We start from the raw sequence: 17,859 nt of genomic DNA, 5'->3' as shown, positions 1-17,859 counted from the left end.
TACTTTTACCTTCTCATCCTGTACTTTTACCTTCTCATCCTGTACTTTTACTTTCTCATCCTGTACTTTTACCTTCTCATCCTGTACTTTTACCTTCTCATCCTGTACTTTTACTTTCTCATCCTGTACTTTTTTCTGTACTTTTACCTTCTCATCCTGTACTTTTACTTTCTCATCCTGTACTTTTACTTTCTCATCCTGTACTTTTACCTTCTCATCCTGTACTTTTACTTTCTCATCCTGTACTTTTACTTTCTCATCCTGTACTTTTACCTTCTCATCCTGTACTTTTACTTTCTCATCCTGTACTTTTACCTTCTCATCCTGTACTTTTACCTTCTCACCCTGTACTTTTACTTTCTCATCCTGTACTTTTACCTTCTCATCCTGTACTTTTACTTTCTCATCCTGTACTTTTACTTTCTCATCCTGTACTTTTACCTTCTCATCCTGTACTTTTACTTTCTCATCCTGTACTTTTACCTTCTCATCCTGTACTTTTACTTTCTCATCCTGTACTTTTACCTTCTCATCCTGTACTTTTACCTTCTCATCCTGTACTTTTACTTTCTCATCCTGTACTTTTTTCTGTACTTTTACCTTCTCATCCTGTACTTTTACTTTCTCATCCTGTACTTTTACCTTCTCACCCTGTACTTTTACTTTCTCATCCTGTACTTTTACCTTCTCATCCTGTACTTTTACCTTCTCATCCTGTACTTTTACCTTCTCACCCTGTACTTTTACCTTCTCATCCTGTACTTTTACCTTCTCATCCTGTACTTTTACCTTCTCATCCTGTACTTTTACCTTCTCACCCTGTACTTTTACCTTCTCATCCTGTACTTTTACCTTCTCATCCTGTACTTTTACCTTCTCATCCTGTACTTTTACCTTCTCATCCTGTACTTTTACCTTCTCATCCTGTACTTTTACTTTCTCATCCTATACTTTTACTTTCTCATCCTGTACTTTTACCTTCTCATCCTGTACTTTTACTTTCTCATCCTGTACTTATACTTTCTCATCATGTACTTTTACCTTCTCACCCTGTACTTTTACCTTCTCATCCTGTACTTTTACTTTCTCATCCTATACTTTTACTTTCTCATCCTGTACTTTTTTCTGTACTTTTACCTTCTCATCCTGTACTTTTACTTTCTCATCCTGTACTTTTTTCTGTACTTTTACTTTCTCATCCTGTACTTTTACCTTCTCATCCTGTACTTTTACCTTCTCATCCTGTACTTTTACTTTCTCATCCTGTACTTTTACCTTCTCATCCTGTACTTTTACCTTCTCATCCTGTACTTTTACCTTCTCATCCTGTACTTTTACTTTCTCATCCTGTACTTTTACCTTCTCATCCTGTACTTTTACCTTCTCATCCTGTACTTTTACCTTCTCATCCTGTACTTTTACCTTCTCATCCTGTACTTTTACTTTCTCATCCTGTACTTTTTTCTGTACTTTTACCTTCTCATCCTGTACTTTTACTTTCTCATCCTGTACTTTTACCTTCTCATCCTGTACTTTTACCTTCTCACCCTGTACTTTTACTTTCTCATCCTGTACTTTTACCTTCTCACCCTGTACTTTTACTTTCTCATCCTGTACTTTTACCTTCTCATCCTGTACTTTTACCTTCTCACCCTGTACTTTTACTTTCTCATCCTATACTTTTACTTTCTCATCCTGTACTTTTACCTTCTCATCCTGTACTTTTACTTTCTCATCCTATACTTTTACTTTCTCATCCTGTACTTTTACCTTCTCATCCTGTACTTTTACTTTCTCATCCTGTACTTATACTTTCTCATCATGTACTTTTACCTTCTCACCCTGTACTTTTACCTTCTCACCCTGTACTTTTACCTTCTCATCCTGTACTTTTACTTTCTCATCCTGTACTTTTTTCTGTACTTTTACCTTCTCATCCTGTACTTTTACTTTCTCACCCTGTACTTTTACCTTCTCATCCTGTACTTTTACTTTCTCATCCTATACTTTTACCTTCTCATCCTGTACTTTTACTTTCTCATCCTATACTTTTACTTTCTCATCCTGTACTTTTTTCTGTACTTTTACCTTCTCATCCTGTACTTTTACTTTCTCATCCTGTACTTTTACCTTCTCATCCTGTACTTTTACTTTCTCATCCTGTACTTTTACCTTCTCATCCTGTACTTTTACCTTCTCATCCTGTACTTTTACTTTCTCATCCTGTACTTTTACCTTCTCATCCTGTACTTTTATCTTCTCATCTGTACTTTTACCTTCTCATCCTGTACTTTTACTTTCTCATCCTGTACTTTTACTTTCTCATCCTGTACTTTTACCTTCTCATCCTGTACTTTTACTTTCTCATCCTGTACTTTTACCTTCTCATCCTGTACTTTTATCTTCTCATCCTGTACTTTTACCTTCTCATCCTGTACTTTTACCTTCTCATCCTGTACTTTTACCTTCTCATCCTGTACTTTTACTTTCTCATCCTGTACTTTTACCTTCTCATCCTGTACTTTTACCTTCTCATCCTGTACTTTTACCTTCTCATCCTGTACTTTTACCTTCTCATCCTGTACTTTTACTTTCTCATCCTGTACTTTTACTTTCTCATCCTGTACTTTTACCTTCTCATCCTGTACTTTTACCTTCTCATCCTGTACTTTTACCTTCTCATCCTGTACTTTTACTTTCTCATCCTGTACTTTTACCTTCTCATCCTGTACTTTTACCTTCTCATCCTGTACTTTTACTTTCTCATCCTGTACTTTTACCTTCTCATCCTGTACTTTTACCTTCTCATCCTGTACTTTTACTTTCTCATCCTGTACTTTTTTCTGTACTTTTACCTTCTCATCCTGTACTTTTACTTTCTCATCCTGTACTTTTACCTTCTCATCCTGTACTTTTACCTTCTCACCCTGTACTTTTACTTTCTCATCCTGTACTTTTACCTTCTCACCCTGTACTTTTACTTTCTCATCCTGTACTTTTATCTTCTCATCCTGTACTTTTACCTTCTCACCCTGTACTTTTACCTTCTCATCCTGTACTTTTACCTTCTCATCCTGTACTTTTACCTTCTCATCCTGTACTTTTACCTTCTCACCCTGTACTTTTACCTTCTCATCCTGTACCTTTACCTTCTCATCCTGTACTTTTACCTTCTCATCCTGTACTTTTACCTTCTCATCCTGTACTTTTACCTTCTCATCCTGTACTTTTACCTTCTCATCCTGTACTTTTACCTTCTCATCCTGTACTTTTACCTTCTCATCCTGTACTTTTACTTTCTCATCCTATACTTTTACTTTCTCATCCTATACTTTTACTTTCTCATCCTGTACTTTTACCTTCTCATCCTGTACTTTTACTTTCTCATCCTGTACTTATACTTTCTCATCATGTACTTTTACCTTCTCATCCTGTACTTTTACTTTCTCATCCTATACTTTTACTTTCTCATCCTGTACTTTTACCTTCTCATCCTGTACTTTTATCTTCTCATCCTGTACTTTTACCTTCTCATCCTGTACTTTTATCTTCTCATCCTGTACTTTTACCTTCTCATCCTGTACTTTTACCTTCTCATCCTGTACTTTTACTTTCTCATCCTGTACTTTTACCTTCTCATCCTGTACTTTTACCTTCTCATCCTGTACTTTTACTTTCTCATCCTGTACTTTTACCTTCTCATCCTGTACTTTTACCTTCTCATCCTGTACTTTTACCTTCTCATCCTGTACTTTTACTTTCTCATCCTGTACTTTTACCTTCTCATCCTGTACTTTTACCTTCTCATCCTGTACTTTTACTTTCTCATCCTGTACTTTTACCTTCTCATCCTGTACTTTTACCTTCTCATCCTGTACTTTTACTTTCTCATCCTGTACTTTTTTCTGTACTTTTACCTTCTCATCCTGTACTTTTACTTTCTCATCCTGTACTTTTACCTTCTCATCCTGTACTTTTACCTTCTCACCCTGTACTTTTACTTTCTCATCCTGTACTTTTACCTTCTCACCCTGTACTTTTACTTTCTCATCCTGTACTTTTATCTTCTCATCCTGTACTTTTACCTTCTCACCCTGTACTTTTACCTTCTCATCCTGTACTTTTACCTTCTCATCCTGTACTTTTACCTTCTCATCCTGTACTTTTACCTTCTCACCCTGTACTTTTACCTTCTCATCCTGTACCTTTACCTTCTCATCCTGTACTTTTACCTTCTCATCCTGTACTTTTACCTTCTCATCCTGTACTTTTACCTTCTCATCCTGTACTTTTACCTTCTCATCCTGTACTTTTACCTTCTCATCCTGTACTTTTACCTTCTCATCCTGTACTTTTACTTTCTCATCCTATACTTTTACTTTCTCATCCTATACTTTTACTTTCTCATCCTGTACTTTTACCTTCTCATCCTGTACTTTTACTTTCTCATCCTGTACTTATACTTTCTCATCATGTACTTTTACCTTCTCATCCTGTACTTTTACTTTCTCATCCTATACTTTTACTTTCTCATCCTGTACTTTTACCTTCTCATCCTGTACTTTTATCTTCTCATCCTGTACTTTTACCTTCTCATCCTGTACTTTTATCTTCTCATCCTGTACTTTTACCTTCTCATCCTGTACTTTTACCTTCTCATCCTGTACTTTTACTTTCTCATCCTGTACTTTTACCTTCTCATCCTGTACTTTTACTTTCTCATCCTGTACTTTTACCTTCTCATCCTGTACTTTTACTTTCTCATCCTGTACTTTTACCTTCTCATCCTGTACTTTTACCTTCTCATCCTGTACTTTTACTTTCTCATCCTGTACTTTTTTCTGTACTTTTACCTTCTCATCCTGTACTTTTACTTTCTCATCCTGTACTTTTACCTTCTCATCCTGTACTTTTACCTTCTCACCCTGTACTTTTACTTTCTCATCCTGTACTATTACCTTCTCATCCTGTACTTTTACCTTCTCACCCTGTACTTTTACTTTCTCATCCTGTACTTTTACCTTCTCATCCTGTACTTTTACCTTCTCATCCTGTACTTTTACCTTCTCACCCTGTACTTTTACCTTCTCATCCTGTACTTTTACCTTCTCATCCTGTACTTTTACCTTCTCATCCTGTACTTTTACCTTCTCATCCTGTACTTTTACCTTCTCATCCTGTACTTTTACCTTCTCATCCTGTACTTTTACCTTCTCATCCTGTACTTTTACCTTCTCATCCTGTACTTTTACTTTCTCATCCTATACTTTTACTTTCTCATCCTATACTTTTACTTTCTCATCCTGTACTTTTACCTTCTCATCCTGTACTTTTACTTTCTCATCCTGTACTTTTTTCTGTACTTTTACCTTCTCATCCTGTACTTTTACTTTCTCATCCTGTACTTTTTTCTGTACTTTTACTTTCTCATCCTGTACTTTTACCTTCTCATCCTGTACTTTTACCTTCTCATCCTGTACTTTTACTTTCTCATCCTGTACTTTTACCTTCTCATCCTGTACTTTTACCTTCTCATCCTGTACTTTTACTTTCTCATCCTGTACTTTTACCTTCTCATCCTGTACTTTTACTTTCTCATCCTGTACTTTTTTCTGTACTTTTACCTTCTCATCCTGTACTTTTACTTTCTCATCCTGTACTTTTACCTTCTCATCCTGTACTTTTACCTTCTCACCCTGTACTTTTACTTTCTCATCCTGTACTTTTACCTTCTCATCCTGTACTTTTACCTTCTCACCCTGTACTTTTACTTTCTCATCCTGTACTTTTACCTTCTCATCCTGTACTTTTACTTTCTCATCCTGTACTTTTTTCTGTACTTTTACCTTCTCATCCTGTACTTTTACTTTCTCATCCTGTACTTTTACCTTCTCATCCTGTACTTTTACCTTCTCACCCTGTACTTTTACTTTCTCATCCTGTACTATTACCTTCTCATCCTGTACTTTTACCTTCTCACCCTGTACTTTTACTTTCTCATCCTGTACTTTTACCTTCTCATCCTGTACTTTTACCTTCTCATCCTGTACTTTTACCTTCTCACCCTGTACTTTTACCTTCTCATCCTGTACTTTTACCTTCTCATCCTGTACTTTTACCTTCTCATCTTGTACTTTTACCTTCTCATCCTGTACTTTTACCTTCTCATCCTGTACTTTTACTTTCTCATCCTATACTTTTACTTTCTCATCCTATACTTTTACTTTCTCATCCTGTACTTTTACCTTCTCATCCTGTACTTTTACTTTCTCATCCTGTACTTATACTTTCTCATCATGTACTTTTACCTTCTCACCCTGTACTTTTACCTTCTCATCCTGTACTTTTACTTTCTCATCCTATACTTTTACTTTCTCATCCTGTACTTTTTTCTGTACTTTTACCTTCTCATCCTTTACTTTTACTTTCTCATCCTGTACTTTTACCTTCTCATCCTGTACTTTTACTTTCTCATCCTGTACTTTTACCTTCTCATCCTGTACTTTTACCTTCTCATCCTGTACTTTTACTTTCTCATCCTGTACTTTTACCTTCTCATCCTGTACTTTTATCTTCTCATCTGTACTTTTACCTTCTCATCCTGTACTTTTACTTTCTCATCCTGTACTTTTACTTTCTCATCCTGTACTTTTACCTTCTCATCCTGTACTTTTACTTTCTCATCCTGTACTTTTACCTTCTCATCCTGTACTTTTATCTTCTCATCTGTACTTTTACCTTCTCATCCTGTACTTTTACTTTCTCATCCTGTACTTTTACTTTCTCATCCTATACTTTTACTTTCTCATCCTGTACTTTTACCTTCTCATCCTGTACTTTTACTTTCTCATCCTGTACTTATACTTTCTCATCATGTACTTTTACCTTCTCACCCTGTACTTTTACCTTCTCATCCTGTACTTTTACTTTCTCATCCTATACTTTTACTTTCTCATCCTGTACTTTTTTCTGTACTTTTACCTTCTCATCCTGTACTTTTACTTTCTCATCCTGTACTTTTACCTTCTCATCCTGTACTTTTACTTTCTCATCCTGTACTTTTACCTTCTCATCCTGTACTTTTACCTTCTCATCCTGTACTTTTACTTTCTCATCCTGTACTTTTACCTTCTCATCCTGTACTTTTATCTTCTCATCTGTACTTTTACCTTCTCATCCTGTACTTTTACTTTCTCATCCTGTACTTTTACTTTCTCATCCTGTACTTTTACCTTCTCATCCTGTACTTTTACTTTCTCATCCTGTACTTTTACCTTCTCATCCTGTACTTTTATCTTCTCATCTGTACTTTTACCTTCTCATCCTGTACTTTTACTTTCTCATCCTGTACTTTTACTTTCTCATCCTGTACTTTTACCTTCTCATCCTGTACTTTTATCTTCTCATCTGTACTTTTACCTTCTCATCCTGTACTTTTACTTTCTCATCCTGTACTTTTACTTTCTCATCCTGTACTTTTACCTTCTCATCCTGTACTTTTACTTTCTCATCCTGTACTTTTACCTTCTCATCCTGTACTTTTATCTTCTCATCTGTACTTTTACCTTCTCATCCTGTACTTTTACTTTCTCATCCTGTACTTTTACTTTCTCATCCTATACTTTTACTTTCTCATCCTGTACTTTTACCTTCTCATCCTGTACTTTTACTTTCTCATCCTGTACTTATACTTTCTCATCATGTACTTTTACCTTCTCACCCTGTACTTTTACCTTCTCATCCTGTACTTTTACTTTCTCATCCTATACTTTTACTTTCTCATCCTGTACTTTTTTCTGTACTTTTACCTTCTCATCCTGTACTTTTACTTTCTCACCCTGTACTTTTACCTTCTCATCCTGTACTTTTACTTTCTCATCCTATACTTTTACCTTCTCATCCTGTACTTTTACTTTCTCATCCTATACTTTTACTTTCTCATCCTGTACTTTTTTCTGTACTTTTACCTTCTCATCCTGTACTTTTACCTTCTCATCCTGTACTTTTACCTTCTCATCCTGTACTTTTACTTTCTCATCCTGTACTTTTACCTTCTCATCCTGTACTTTTATCTTCTCATCTGTACTTTTACCTTCTCATCCTGTACTTTTATCTTCTCATCTGTACTTTTACCTTCTCATCCTGTACTTTTACTTTCTCATCCTGTACTTTTACTTTCTCATCCTGTACTTTTACCTTCTCATCCTGTACTTTTATCTTCTCATCTGTACTTTTACCTTCTCATCCTGTACTTTTACTTTCTCATCCTGTACTTTTACTTTCTCATCCTGTGCTTTTACCTTCTCATCCTGTACTTTTACTTTCTCATCCTGTACTTTTACTTTCTCATCCTGTACTTTTACTTTCTCATCCTGTACTTTTACCTTCTCATCCTGTACTTTTACCTTCTCATCCTGTACTTTACCTTCTGCTCCTCAGGGATTCAGGGCGTGGTCCAGGCGTACCAGTCCATTTTGCCCAAACTGCAGCTTTATGGTCCCACAAACATCTCCCCCATCATCCAGAAGGTGGCGCTCACAGCATCTCAGGAGCAGCACACCAAGGAAGCCATGGTGAGGGCCAGACCCGGACCAGACCCGGACCAGACCCGGACCAGACCCGGACCAGACCCGGACCAGACCCGGACCAGACCCGGACCAGACCCGGACCAGACACTTTAGAGGCAAAGTATAAAGACGCTTTTTACTCCTTCAGTCGATCTGAGCGAGTCCCAAAAAAACGTTTAGTCATTCTAGTGTGCATGAGGGGCGTGGCTAAAGCTAGTGTGTGTGAGGGGCGTGGCTAAAGCTAGTGTGTGTGAGGGGCGTGGCTAAAGCTAGTGTGTGTGAGGGGTGTGGCTAAAGCTAGTGTGTGTGAGGGGCGTGGCTAAAGCTAGTGTGTGTGAGGGGTGTGGCTAAAGCTAGTGTGTGTGAGGGGCGTGGCTAAAGCTAGTGTGTGTGAGGGGCGTGGCTAAAGCTAGTGTGTGTGAGGGGCGTGGCTAAAGCTAGTGTGTGTGAGGGGCGTGGCTAAAGCTAGTGTGTGTGAGGGGCGTGGCTAAAGCTAGTGTGTGTGAGGGGCGTGGCTAAAGCTAGTGTGTGTGAGGGGCGTGGCTAAAGCTAGTGTGTGTGAGGGGCGTGGCTAAAGCTAGTGTATGTGAGGGGCGTGGCGTTTAAACCTCTCTTTATGTCATGCTAATGCTAATGCTAATCTGTGTTGCTAACGTGCTTTGCTAGCTTTGTGTTGCTAACGTGCTATGCTAGCTTTAACGGGCCGAGACATTTGTGACCCGCGTGATCTACATTTGGCGCTGCTGTGGTGAGGTCTCAGTCCTGGTCCTGGTCCTGGTCCTGGTCCTGGTCTTGTCTCTGGTCCTGGTCCTGGTCCTGGTCCTGGTCCTGGTCCTGGTCCTGGTCCTGGTCCTGTCTCTGGTCCTGGTCCTGGTCCTGGTCCTGGTCCTGGTCCTGGTCCTGGTCCTGGTCCTGGTCTTGTCTCTGGTCCTGGTCCTGGTCCTGGTCCTGGTCCTGGTCCTGGTCTTGTCTCTGGTCCTGGTCCTGGTCCTGGTCCTGGTCCTGGTCCTGGTCCTGGTCCTGGTCCTGGTCCTGGTCCTGGTCCTGGTCCTGGTCCTGGTCCTGGTCCTGGTCCTGGTCTTGTCTCTGGTCCTGGTCCTGGTCCTGGTCCTGGTCCTGGTCTTGTCTCTGGTCCTGGTCCTGGTCCTGGTCCTGGTCCTGGTCCTGGTCTTAGTCCTGGTCCTGGTCTTGTCTCTGGTCCTGGTCCTGGTCCTGGTCCTGGTCCTGGTCCTGGTCCTGGTCTTGTCTCTGGTCCTGGTCCTGGTCCTGGTCCTGGTCCTGGTCTTGTCTCTGGTCCTGGTCCTGGTCCTGGTCCTGGTCCTGGTCCTGGTCCTGGTCTTAGTCCTGGTCCTGGTCTTGTCTCTGGTTCTGGTCCTGGTCCTGGTCCTGGTCCTGGTCCTGTCTCTGGTCCTGGTCCTGGTCCTGGTCCTGGTCCTGGTCCTGGTCCTGGTCCTGGTCCTGGTCCTGGTCCTGGTCTTGTCTCTGGTCCTGGTCCTGGTCCTGGTCCTGGTCCTGGTCCTGGTCCTGGTCTTGTCTCTGGTCCTGGTCCTGGTCCTGGTCCTGGTCCTGGTCCTGGTCCTGGTCCTGGTCCTGGTCCTGGTCCTGGTCCTGGTCCTGGTCCTGGTCTTAGTCCTGGTCCTGGTCTTGTCTCTGGTCCTGGTCCTGGTCCTGGTCCTGGTCCTGGTCCTGGTCCTGGTCTTGTCTCTGGTCCTGGTCCTGGTCCTGGTCCTGGTCCTGGTCTTGTCTCTGGTCCTGGTCCTGGTCCTGGTCCTGGTCTTGTCTCTGGTCTCAGTCCTGGTCCTGACCCGGTCTCTCTGGACCCACAGCAGTACTTCGTCCTCCTGATCCTGACCGATGGTGTGGTCAGTGACATGGCCGACACTCGTGAGGCCATCGTCCAGGCCTCACAGTCGCCCATGTCCGTGATCATCATCGGCGTCGGTTCGGCCGACTTCAGCGACATGCGACTTCTGGACGGAGACGACGGCGTCCTCCGCTCCACCAGGGGACAGGGCGTCCTCCGCTCCACCAGGGGACAGGGCGTCCTCCGCTCCACCAGGGGACAGGGCGTCCTCCGCTCCACCAGGGGACAGGGCGTGTCCAGAGACATCGTCCAGTTTGTCCCCTTCAGCCTCTTCAAACACGTGAGTCCAGCTTCTGCGCCTCATTCCAGATCCAATGAAACTAATGTATCTGCTCTTCCTCTGGACCCGCCCTTCCTCTGGACCCGCTCTTCCTCTGCACCCGCTCTTCCTCTGCACCCGCTCTTCCTCTGGACCCGCTCTTCCTCTGCACCCGCCCTTCCTCTGCACCCGCTCTTCCTCTGCACCCGCTCTTCCTCTGGACCCGCCCTTCCTCTGGACCCGCTCTTCCTCTGCACCCGCTCTTCCTCTGGACCCGCCCTTCCTCTGGACCCGCTCTTCCTCTGCACCCGCTCTTCCTCTGCACCCGCTCTTCCTCTGGACCCGCTCTTTCTCTGCACCCGCCCTTCCTCTGCACCCGCCCTTCCTCTGCACCCGCTCTTCCTCTGGACCCGCCCTTCCTCTGCACCCGCTCTTCCTCTGGACCCGTTCTTCCTCTGCACCCGCTCTTCCTCTGGACCCGCTCTTCCTCTGCACCCGCTCTTCCTCTGGACCCGCCCTTCCTCTGGACCCGCTCTTCCTCTGCACCCGCCCTTCCTCTGCACCCGCTCTTCCTCTGGACCCGCCCTTCCTCTGCACCCGCTCTTCCTCTGGACCCGCTCTTCCTCTGCACCCGCTCTTCCTCTGGACCCGCTCTTCCTCTGCACCCGCTCTTCCTCTGGACCCGCCCTTCCTCTGGACCCGCTCTTCCTCTGCACCCGCTCTTCCTCTGGACCCGCCCTTCCTCTGGACCCGCTCTTCCTCTGCACCCGCTCTTCCTCTGCACCCGCTCTTCCTCTGGACACGCTCTTCCTCTGCACCCGCCCTTCCTCTGCACCCGCTCTTCCTCTGCACCCGCTCTTCCTCTGGACCCGCCCTTCCTCTGCACCCGCTCTTCCTCTGGACCCGCCCTTCCTCTGGACCCGCTCTTCCTCTGCACCCGCTCTTCCTCTGGACCCGCCCTTCCTCTGGACCCGCTCTTCCTCTGCACCCGCCCTTCCTCTGCACCCGCCCTTCCTCTGCACCCGCTCTTCCTCTGCACCCGCTCTTCCTCTGCACCCGCCCTTCCTCTGGACCCGCTCTTCCTCTGCACCCGCTCTTCCTCTGGACCCGCCCTTCCTCTGGACCCGCTCTTCCTCTGCACCCGCCCTTCCTCTGCACCCGCTCTTCCTCTGCACCCGCTCTTCCTCTGCACCCGCTCTTCCTCTGCACCCACTCTTCCTCTGCACCCGCCCTTCCTCTGGACCCGCTCTTCCTCTGCACCCGCTCTTCCTCTGGACCCGCCCTTCCTCTGGACCCGCCCTTCCTCTGCACCCGCTCTTCCTCTGCACCCGCTCTTCCTCTGGACCCGCTCTTCCTCTGCACCCGCCCTTCCTCTGGACCCGCTCTTCCTCTGCACCCGCTCTTCCTCTGCACCCGCTCTTCCTCTGCACCCGCTCTTCCTCTGGACCCGCTCTTCCTCTGCACCCGCTCTTCCTCTGGACCCGCTCTTCCTCTGGACCCGCTCTTCCTCTGGACCCGCTCTTCCTCTGCACCCGCTCTTCCTCTGCACCCGCTCTTCCTCTGGACCCGCTCTTCCTCTGCACCCGCTCTTCCTCTGGACACGCTCTTCCTCTGCACCCGCCCTTCCTCTGCACCCGCTCTTCCTCTGCACCCGCTCTTCCTCTGGACCCGCCCTTCCTCTGCACCCGCTCTTCCTCTGGACCCGCCCTTCCTCTGGACCCGCTCTTCCTCTGCACCCGCTCTTCCTCTGGACCCGCCCTTCCTCTGGACCCGCTCTTCCTCTGCACCCGCCCTTCCTCTGCACCCGCTCTTCCTCTGCACCCGCTCTTCCTCTGCACCCGCTCTTCCTCTGCACCCGCCCTTCCTCTGGACCCGCCCTTCCTCTGCACCCGCCCTTCCTCTGGACCCGCCCTTCCTCTGGAACCGCTCTTCCTCTGCACCCGCCCTTCCTCTGCACCCGCTCTTCCTCTGCACCCGCTCTTCCTCTGCACCCGCTCTTCCTCTGCACCCGCTCTTCCTCTGCACCCGCTCTTCCTCTGCACCCGCCCTTCCTCTGGACCCGCTCTTCCTCTGCACCCGCTCTTCCTCTGGACCCGCCCTTCCTCTGGACCCGCTCTTCCTCTGCACCCGCTCTTCCTCTGCACCCGCTCTTCCTCTGGACCCGCTCTTCCTCTGCACCCGCTCTTCCTCTGCACCCGCTCTTCCTCTGGACCCGCTCTTCCTCTGCACCCGCTCTTCCTCTGGACCCGCCCTTCCTCTGGACCCGCTCTTCCTCTGCACCCGCTCTTCCTCTGCACCCGCTCTTCCTCTGCACCCGCTCTTCCTCTGGACCCGCTCTTCCTCTGCACCCGCTCTTCCTCTGCACCCGCTCTTCCTCTGCACCCGCTCTTCCTCTGGACCCGCCCTTCCTCTGGACCCGCTCTTCCTCTGCACCCGCCCTTCCTCTGGACCCGCCCTTCCTCTGGACCCGCTCTTCCTCTGCACCCGCTCTTCCTCTGGACCCGCCCTTCCTCTGGACCCGCTCTTCCTCTGCACCCGCTCTTCCTCTGCACCCGCTCTTCCTCTGCACCCGCTCTTCCTCTGCACCCGCTCTTCCTCTGCACCCGCTCTTCCTCTGGACCCGCTCTTCCTCTGGACCCGCTCTTCCTCTGGACCCGCTCTTCCTCTGGACTCAGGCGTCTCCTGCGGCTCTGGCAAAGTCGGTTTTGGCCGAAGTTCCAAACCAAGTGGTGGATTATTACAACAGTCGAGGAATCGAACCCAAGAGCCTGAAGTCCACAAGGCCCTTCTAAACCAGGACTAAACCAGGACTAAAGCAGGACTAAACCAGGACTAAAGCAGGACTAAACCAGGACTAAAGCAGGACTAAACCAGGACTAAACCAGGACTAAACCAGGACTAAAGCAGGACTAAACCAGGACTAAACCAGGACTAAAGCAGGACTAAAGCAGGACTAAAGCAGGACTAAAGCAGGACTAAACCAGGACTAAACCAGGACTAAACCAGGACTAAACCAGGACTAAAGCAGGACTAAAGCAGGACTAAACCAGGACTAAACCAGGACTAAAGCAGGACTAAAGCAGGACTAAAGCAGGACTAAAGCAGGACTAAACCAGGACTAAACCAGGACTAAAGCAGGACTAAAGCAGGACTAAAACAGGACTAAACCAGGACTAAACCAGGTCTAAACCAGGACTAAAGCAGGACTAAAGCAGGACTAAACCAGGACTAAACCAGGACTAAAGCAGGTCTAAACCACGCCTAAAGCAGGACTAAACCAGGACTAAACCAGGACTAAAGCAGGACTAAAGCAGGACTAAACCAGGACTAAAGCAGGACTAAAGCAGGACTAAAACAGGACTAAACCAGGACTAAAGCAGGACTAAACCAGGACTAAAGCAGGACTAAACCAGGACTAAACCAGGACTAAAGCAGGACTAAAGCAGGACTAAAGCAGGACTAAACCAGGACTAAAGCAGGACTAAAGCAGGACTAAAGCAGGACTAAACCAGGACTAAAGCAGGACTAAACCAGGACTAAAGCAGGACTAAACCAGGACTAAAGCAGGACTAAAGCAGGACTAAACCAGGACTAAACCAGGACTAAAGCAGGACTAAACCAGGACTAAACCAGGACTAAAGCAGGACTAAAGCAGGACTAAAGCAGGACTAAACCAGGACTAAAGCAGGACTAAAGCAGGACTAAAGCAGGACTAAAGCAGGACTAAAGCAGGACTAAAGCAGGACTAAACCAGGACTAAAGCAGGACTAAACCAGGACTAAAGCAGGACTAAACCAGGACTAAAGCAGGACTAAACCAGGACTAAAGCAGGACTAAACCAGGACTAAAGCACGACTAAACCAGGACTAAACCAGGACTAAAGCAGGACTAAACCAGGACTAAAGCAGGACTAAACCAGGACTAAACCAGGACTAAAGCAGGACTAAAGCAGGACTAAACCAGGACTAAAGCAGGACTAAAGCAGGACTAAAGCAGGACTAAACCAGGACTAAACCAGGACTAAAGCAGGACTAAACCAGGACTAAAGCAGGACTAAACCAGGACTAAAGCAGGACTAAAGCAGGACTAAAGCAGGACTAAACCAGGACTAAACCAGGACTAAAGCAGGACTAAACCAGGACTAAACCAGGACTAAAGCAGGACTAAAGCAGGACTAAAGCAGGACTAAAGCAGGACTAAACCAGGACTAAACCAGGACTAAAGCAGGACTAAACCAGGACTAAAGCAGGACTAAAGCAGGACTAAACCAGGACTAAAGCAGGACTAAACCAGGACTAAAGCAGGACTAAACCAGGACTAAAGCAGGACTAAAGCAGGACTAAACCAGGACTAAACCAGGACTAAAGCAGGACTAAACCAGGACTAAAGCAGGACTAAACCAGGACTAAAGCAGGACTAAAGCAGGACCAAACCAGGACTAAACCAGGTCTAAACCAGGACTAAACCAGGACTAAACCAGGTCTAAAGCAGGACTAAACCAGGACTAAACCAGGACTAAACCCGGACTGGACCAGGTCTGAGGCCCGTGAGGCCTGGACCACACTGTCCTGTGTAGAAGTACTGTAGTACTTTGTGTTACTGTGACTCAGTGTCTGTAGTCGTAGTATTTCTATGCATCTGTGACCTGGACCCGTTGCACTCTGCTGTGTGTAGGTGGTAGGCCTCTGTGGGTCGTAGGTGGTAGGCCTCTGTGGGTCGTAGGTGGTAGGCCTCTGTGGGTTGTAGGTGGTAGGCCTCTGTGGGTTGTAGGTGGTAGGCCTCTGTGGGTCGTAGGTGGTAGGCCTCTGTGGGTTGTAGGTGGTAGGCCTCTGTGGGTTGTAGGTGGTAGGCCTCTGTGGGTTGTAGGTGGTAGGCCTCTGTGGGTCGTAGGTGGTAGGCCTCTGTGGGTTGTAGGTGGTAGGCCTCTGTGGGTCGTAGGTGGTAGGCCTCTGTGGGTCGTAGGTGGTAGGCCTCTGTGGGTTGTAGGTGGTAGGCCTCTGTGGGTTGTAGGTGGTAGGCCTCTGTGGGTTGTAGGTGGTAGGCCTCTGTGGGTTGTAGGTGGTAGGCCTCTGTGGGTTGTAGGTGGTAGGCCTCTGTGGGTCGTAGGTGGTAGGCCTCTGTAGGTCGTAGGTGGTAGGCCTCTGTAGGTCATAGTTCACTGCATGTTTGGGTCCAGAGTCGTTCAAAAGCACAAACGTCTGGTTTAAGTCGCATGACGTCAGAAAACAAATGTTTGACAGAAAAAAACGAAAAATAAAATGTGAGAAAAATGTCCAGGTCTGAATGTAATAATGTTTACGGCCCAGAGACAGAGCCCCGCCCCTGCGTTTATTCAACTTCAGTTCAATCTCATTTGTTTTTGTTGTGCCCAAAATCACAAGAGCAAATGCATCGGAGCTTTAACAATGTTGATTAGACTTTGTAGAGTATCGGCCCCAGGTATCGGTACCGTTAAAGTATCGGCCCCAGGTATCGGTACCGTTAAAGTACCGGCCCCAGGTATCGGTACCGTTAAAGTATCGGCCCCAGGTATCGGTACCGTTAAAGTATCGGCCCCAGGTATCGGTACCGTTAAAGTATCGGCCCCAGGTATCGGTACCGTTAAAGTATCGGCCCCAGGTATCGGTACCGTTAAAGTATCGGCCCCAGGTATCGGTACCGTTAAAGTACCGGCCCCAGGTATCGGTACCGTTAAAGTATCGGCCCCAGGTATCGGTACCGTTAAAGTATCGGCCCCAGGTATCGGTACCGTTAAAGTATCGGCCCCAGGTATCGGTACCGTTAAAGTATCGGCCCCAGGTATCGGTACCGTTAAAGTACCGGCCCCAGGTATCGGTACCGTTAAAGTATCGGCCCCAGGTATCGGTACCGTTAAAGTATCGGCCCCAGGTATCGGTACCGTTAAAGTATCGGCCCAAGGTATCGGTATCGTTAAAGTACCGGCCCCAGGTATCGGTACCGTTAAAGTATCGGCCCCAGGTATCGGTACCGTTAAAGTATCGGCCCCAGGTATCGGTACCGTTAAAGTACCGGCCCCAGGTATCGGTACCGTTAAAGTATCGGCCCCAGGTATCGGTACCGTTAAAGTATCGGCCCCAGGTATCGGTACCGTTAAAGTACCGGCCCCAGGTATCGGTACCGTTAAAGTACCGGCCCCAGGTATCGGTACCGTTAAAGTACCGGCCCCAGGTATCGGTACCGTTAAAGTACCGGCCCCAGGTATCGGTACCGTTAAAGTACCGGCCCCAGGTATCGGTACCGTTAAAGTATCGGCCCCAGGTATCGGTACCGTTAAAGTACCGGCCCCAGGTATCGGTACCGTTAAAGTACCGGCCCCAGGTATCGGTACCGTTAAAGTACCGGCCCCAGGTATCGGTACCGTTAAAGTACCGGCCCCAGGTATCGGTACCGTTAAAGTACCGGCCCCAGGTATCGGTACCGTTAAAGTACCGGCCCCAGGTATCGGTATCGTTAAAGTATCGGCCCCAGGTATCGGTACCGTTAAAGTACCGGCCCCAGGTATCGGTACCGTTAAAGTCGTCCCCGGCCCTCGTCCTGGCTCTGTCTCTGGGCCCGTCTTAGATATCTGCATTTTGACTCTTGCCTTGCTGTTTTTTATCTTCAGACTGAAATAATAATGATATTAACAATAAGATGAATATTAATAGTAATAATGTGTGAGACGCATGTGCACGAGTCTCTGTGACGTCAGGAGTAACACGAGCCTGTCCAACTATTGTCTCCATCAGTCCAGAACCACAGAGTCCCACTGTCAGGACCCGGTCTAGACCAAGACCAGGTCTAGACAAAGACCAGGTCTAGACCTGGTCTAGACCAGGTCTTGATCTAGACCAAGACCTGGTCTAGACCAAGACCGGGTTAAGGACCAGGACCCGGTCTAGACCAGGATCAGGACCAAGTGTTTTTCATGAGAAGCAGCATTTATACTGATCTCTGATTGGTTTTGCCCAAAGGGGAGGAGTTATAACTAAAGTTTGGTAGTTTCACTCTCACTGTTTGGGTTGATATAAGACCTCATGAGGGCCTCCTCCACCTCATGAGGGCCTCCTCCACCTCATGAGGGCCTCCTCCACCTCATGAGGGCCTCCTCCACCTCATGAGGGCCTCCTCCACCTCATGAGGGCCTCCTCCACCTCATGAGGGCCTCC

General features: G+C 46.8%; 1 protein-coding gene across 2 annotated transcripts in view; it reads left to right on the top strand.

Moving 5' to 3' along the window:
• Positions 1-13,722, top strand: part of LOC140374019 (copine-4-like) — an 80,702-nt gene extending 66,980 nt beyond the window's left edge. Inside the window, exons 13-16 of one of the 2 annotated variants that reach the window (XM_072460778.1) lie at positions 8,440-8,573; positions 10,394-10,555; positions 10,634-10,711; positions 13,366-13,722. In XM_072460778.1, coding sequence (XP_072316879.1) covers positions 8,440-8,573; positions 10,394-10,555; positions 10,634-10,711; positions 13,366-13,482 — 491 coding nt within the window. In that variant the 3' untranslated portion in view covers positions 13,483-13,722. Of the gene's footprint in view, positions 1-8,439; positions 8,574-10,393; positions 10,583-10,633; positions 10,712-13,365 lie in introns of both variants that reach the window. The other variant, XM_072460779.1, reaches the window with a different exon arrangement.
• The last annotated feature ends 4,137 nt before the right edge of the window (positions 13,723-17,859 follow it).

This window comes from Eucyclogobius newberryi, unplaced genomic scaffold (genome assembly GCF_026437365.1).
Source record: "Eucyclogobius newberryi isolate DKJ021-1_F unplaced genomic scaffold, fEucNew1.0.hap1 SCAF_3, whole genome shotgun sequence".
Taxonomy (NCBI): domain Eukaryota; kingdom Metazoa; phylum Chordata; class Actinopteri; order Gobiiformes; family Gobiidae; genus Eucyclogobius; species Eucyclogobius newberryi.
Note: the sequence above shows the minus strand (reverse complement) of the source record. Positions and strands in the feature narration are given on the sequence as shown.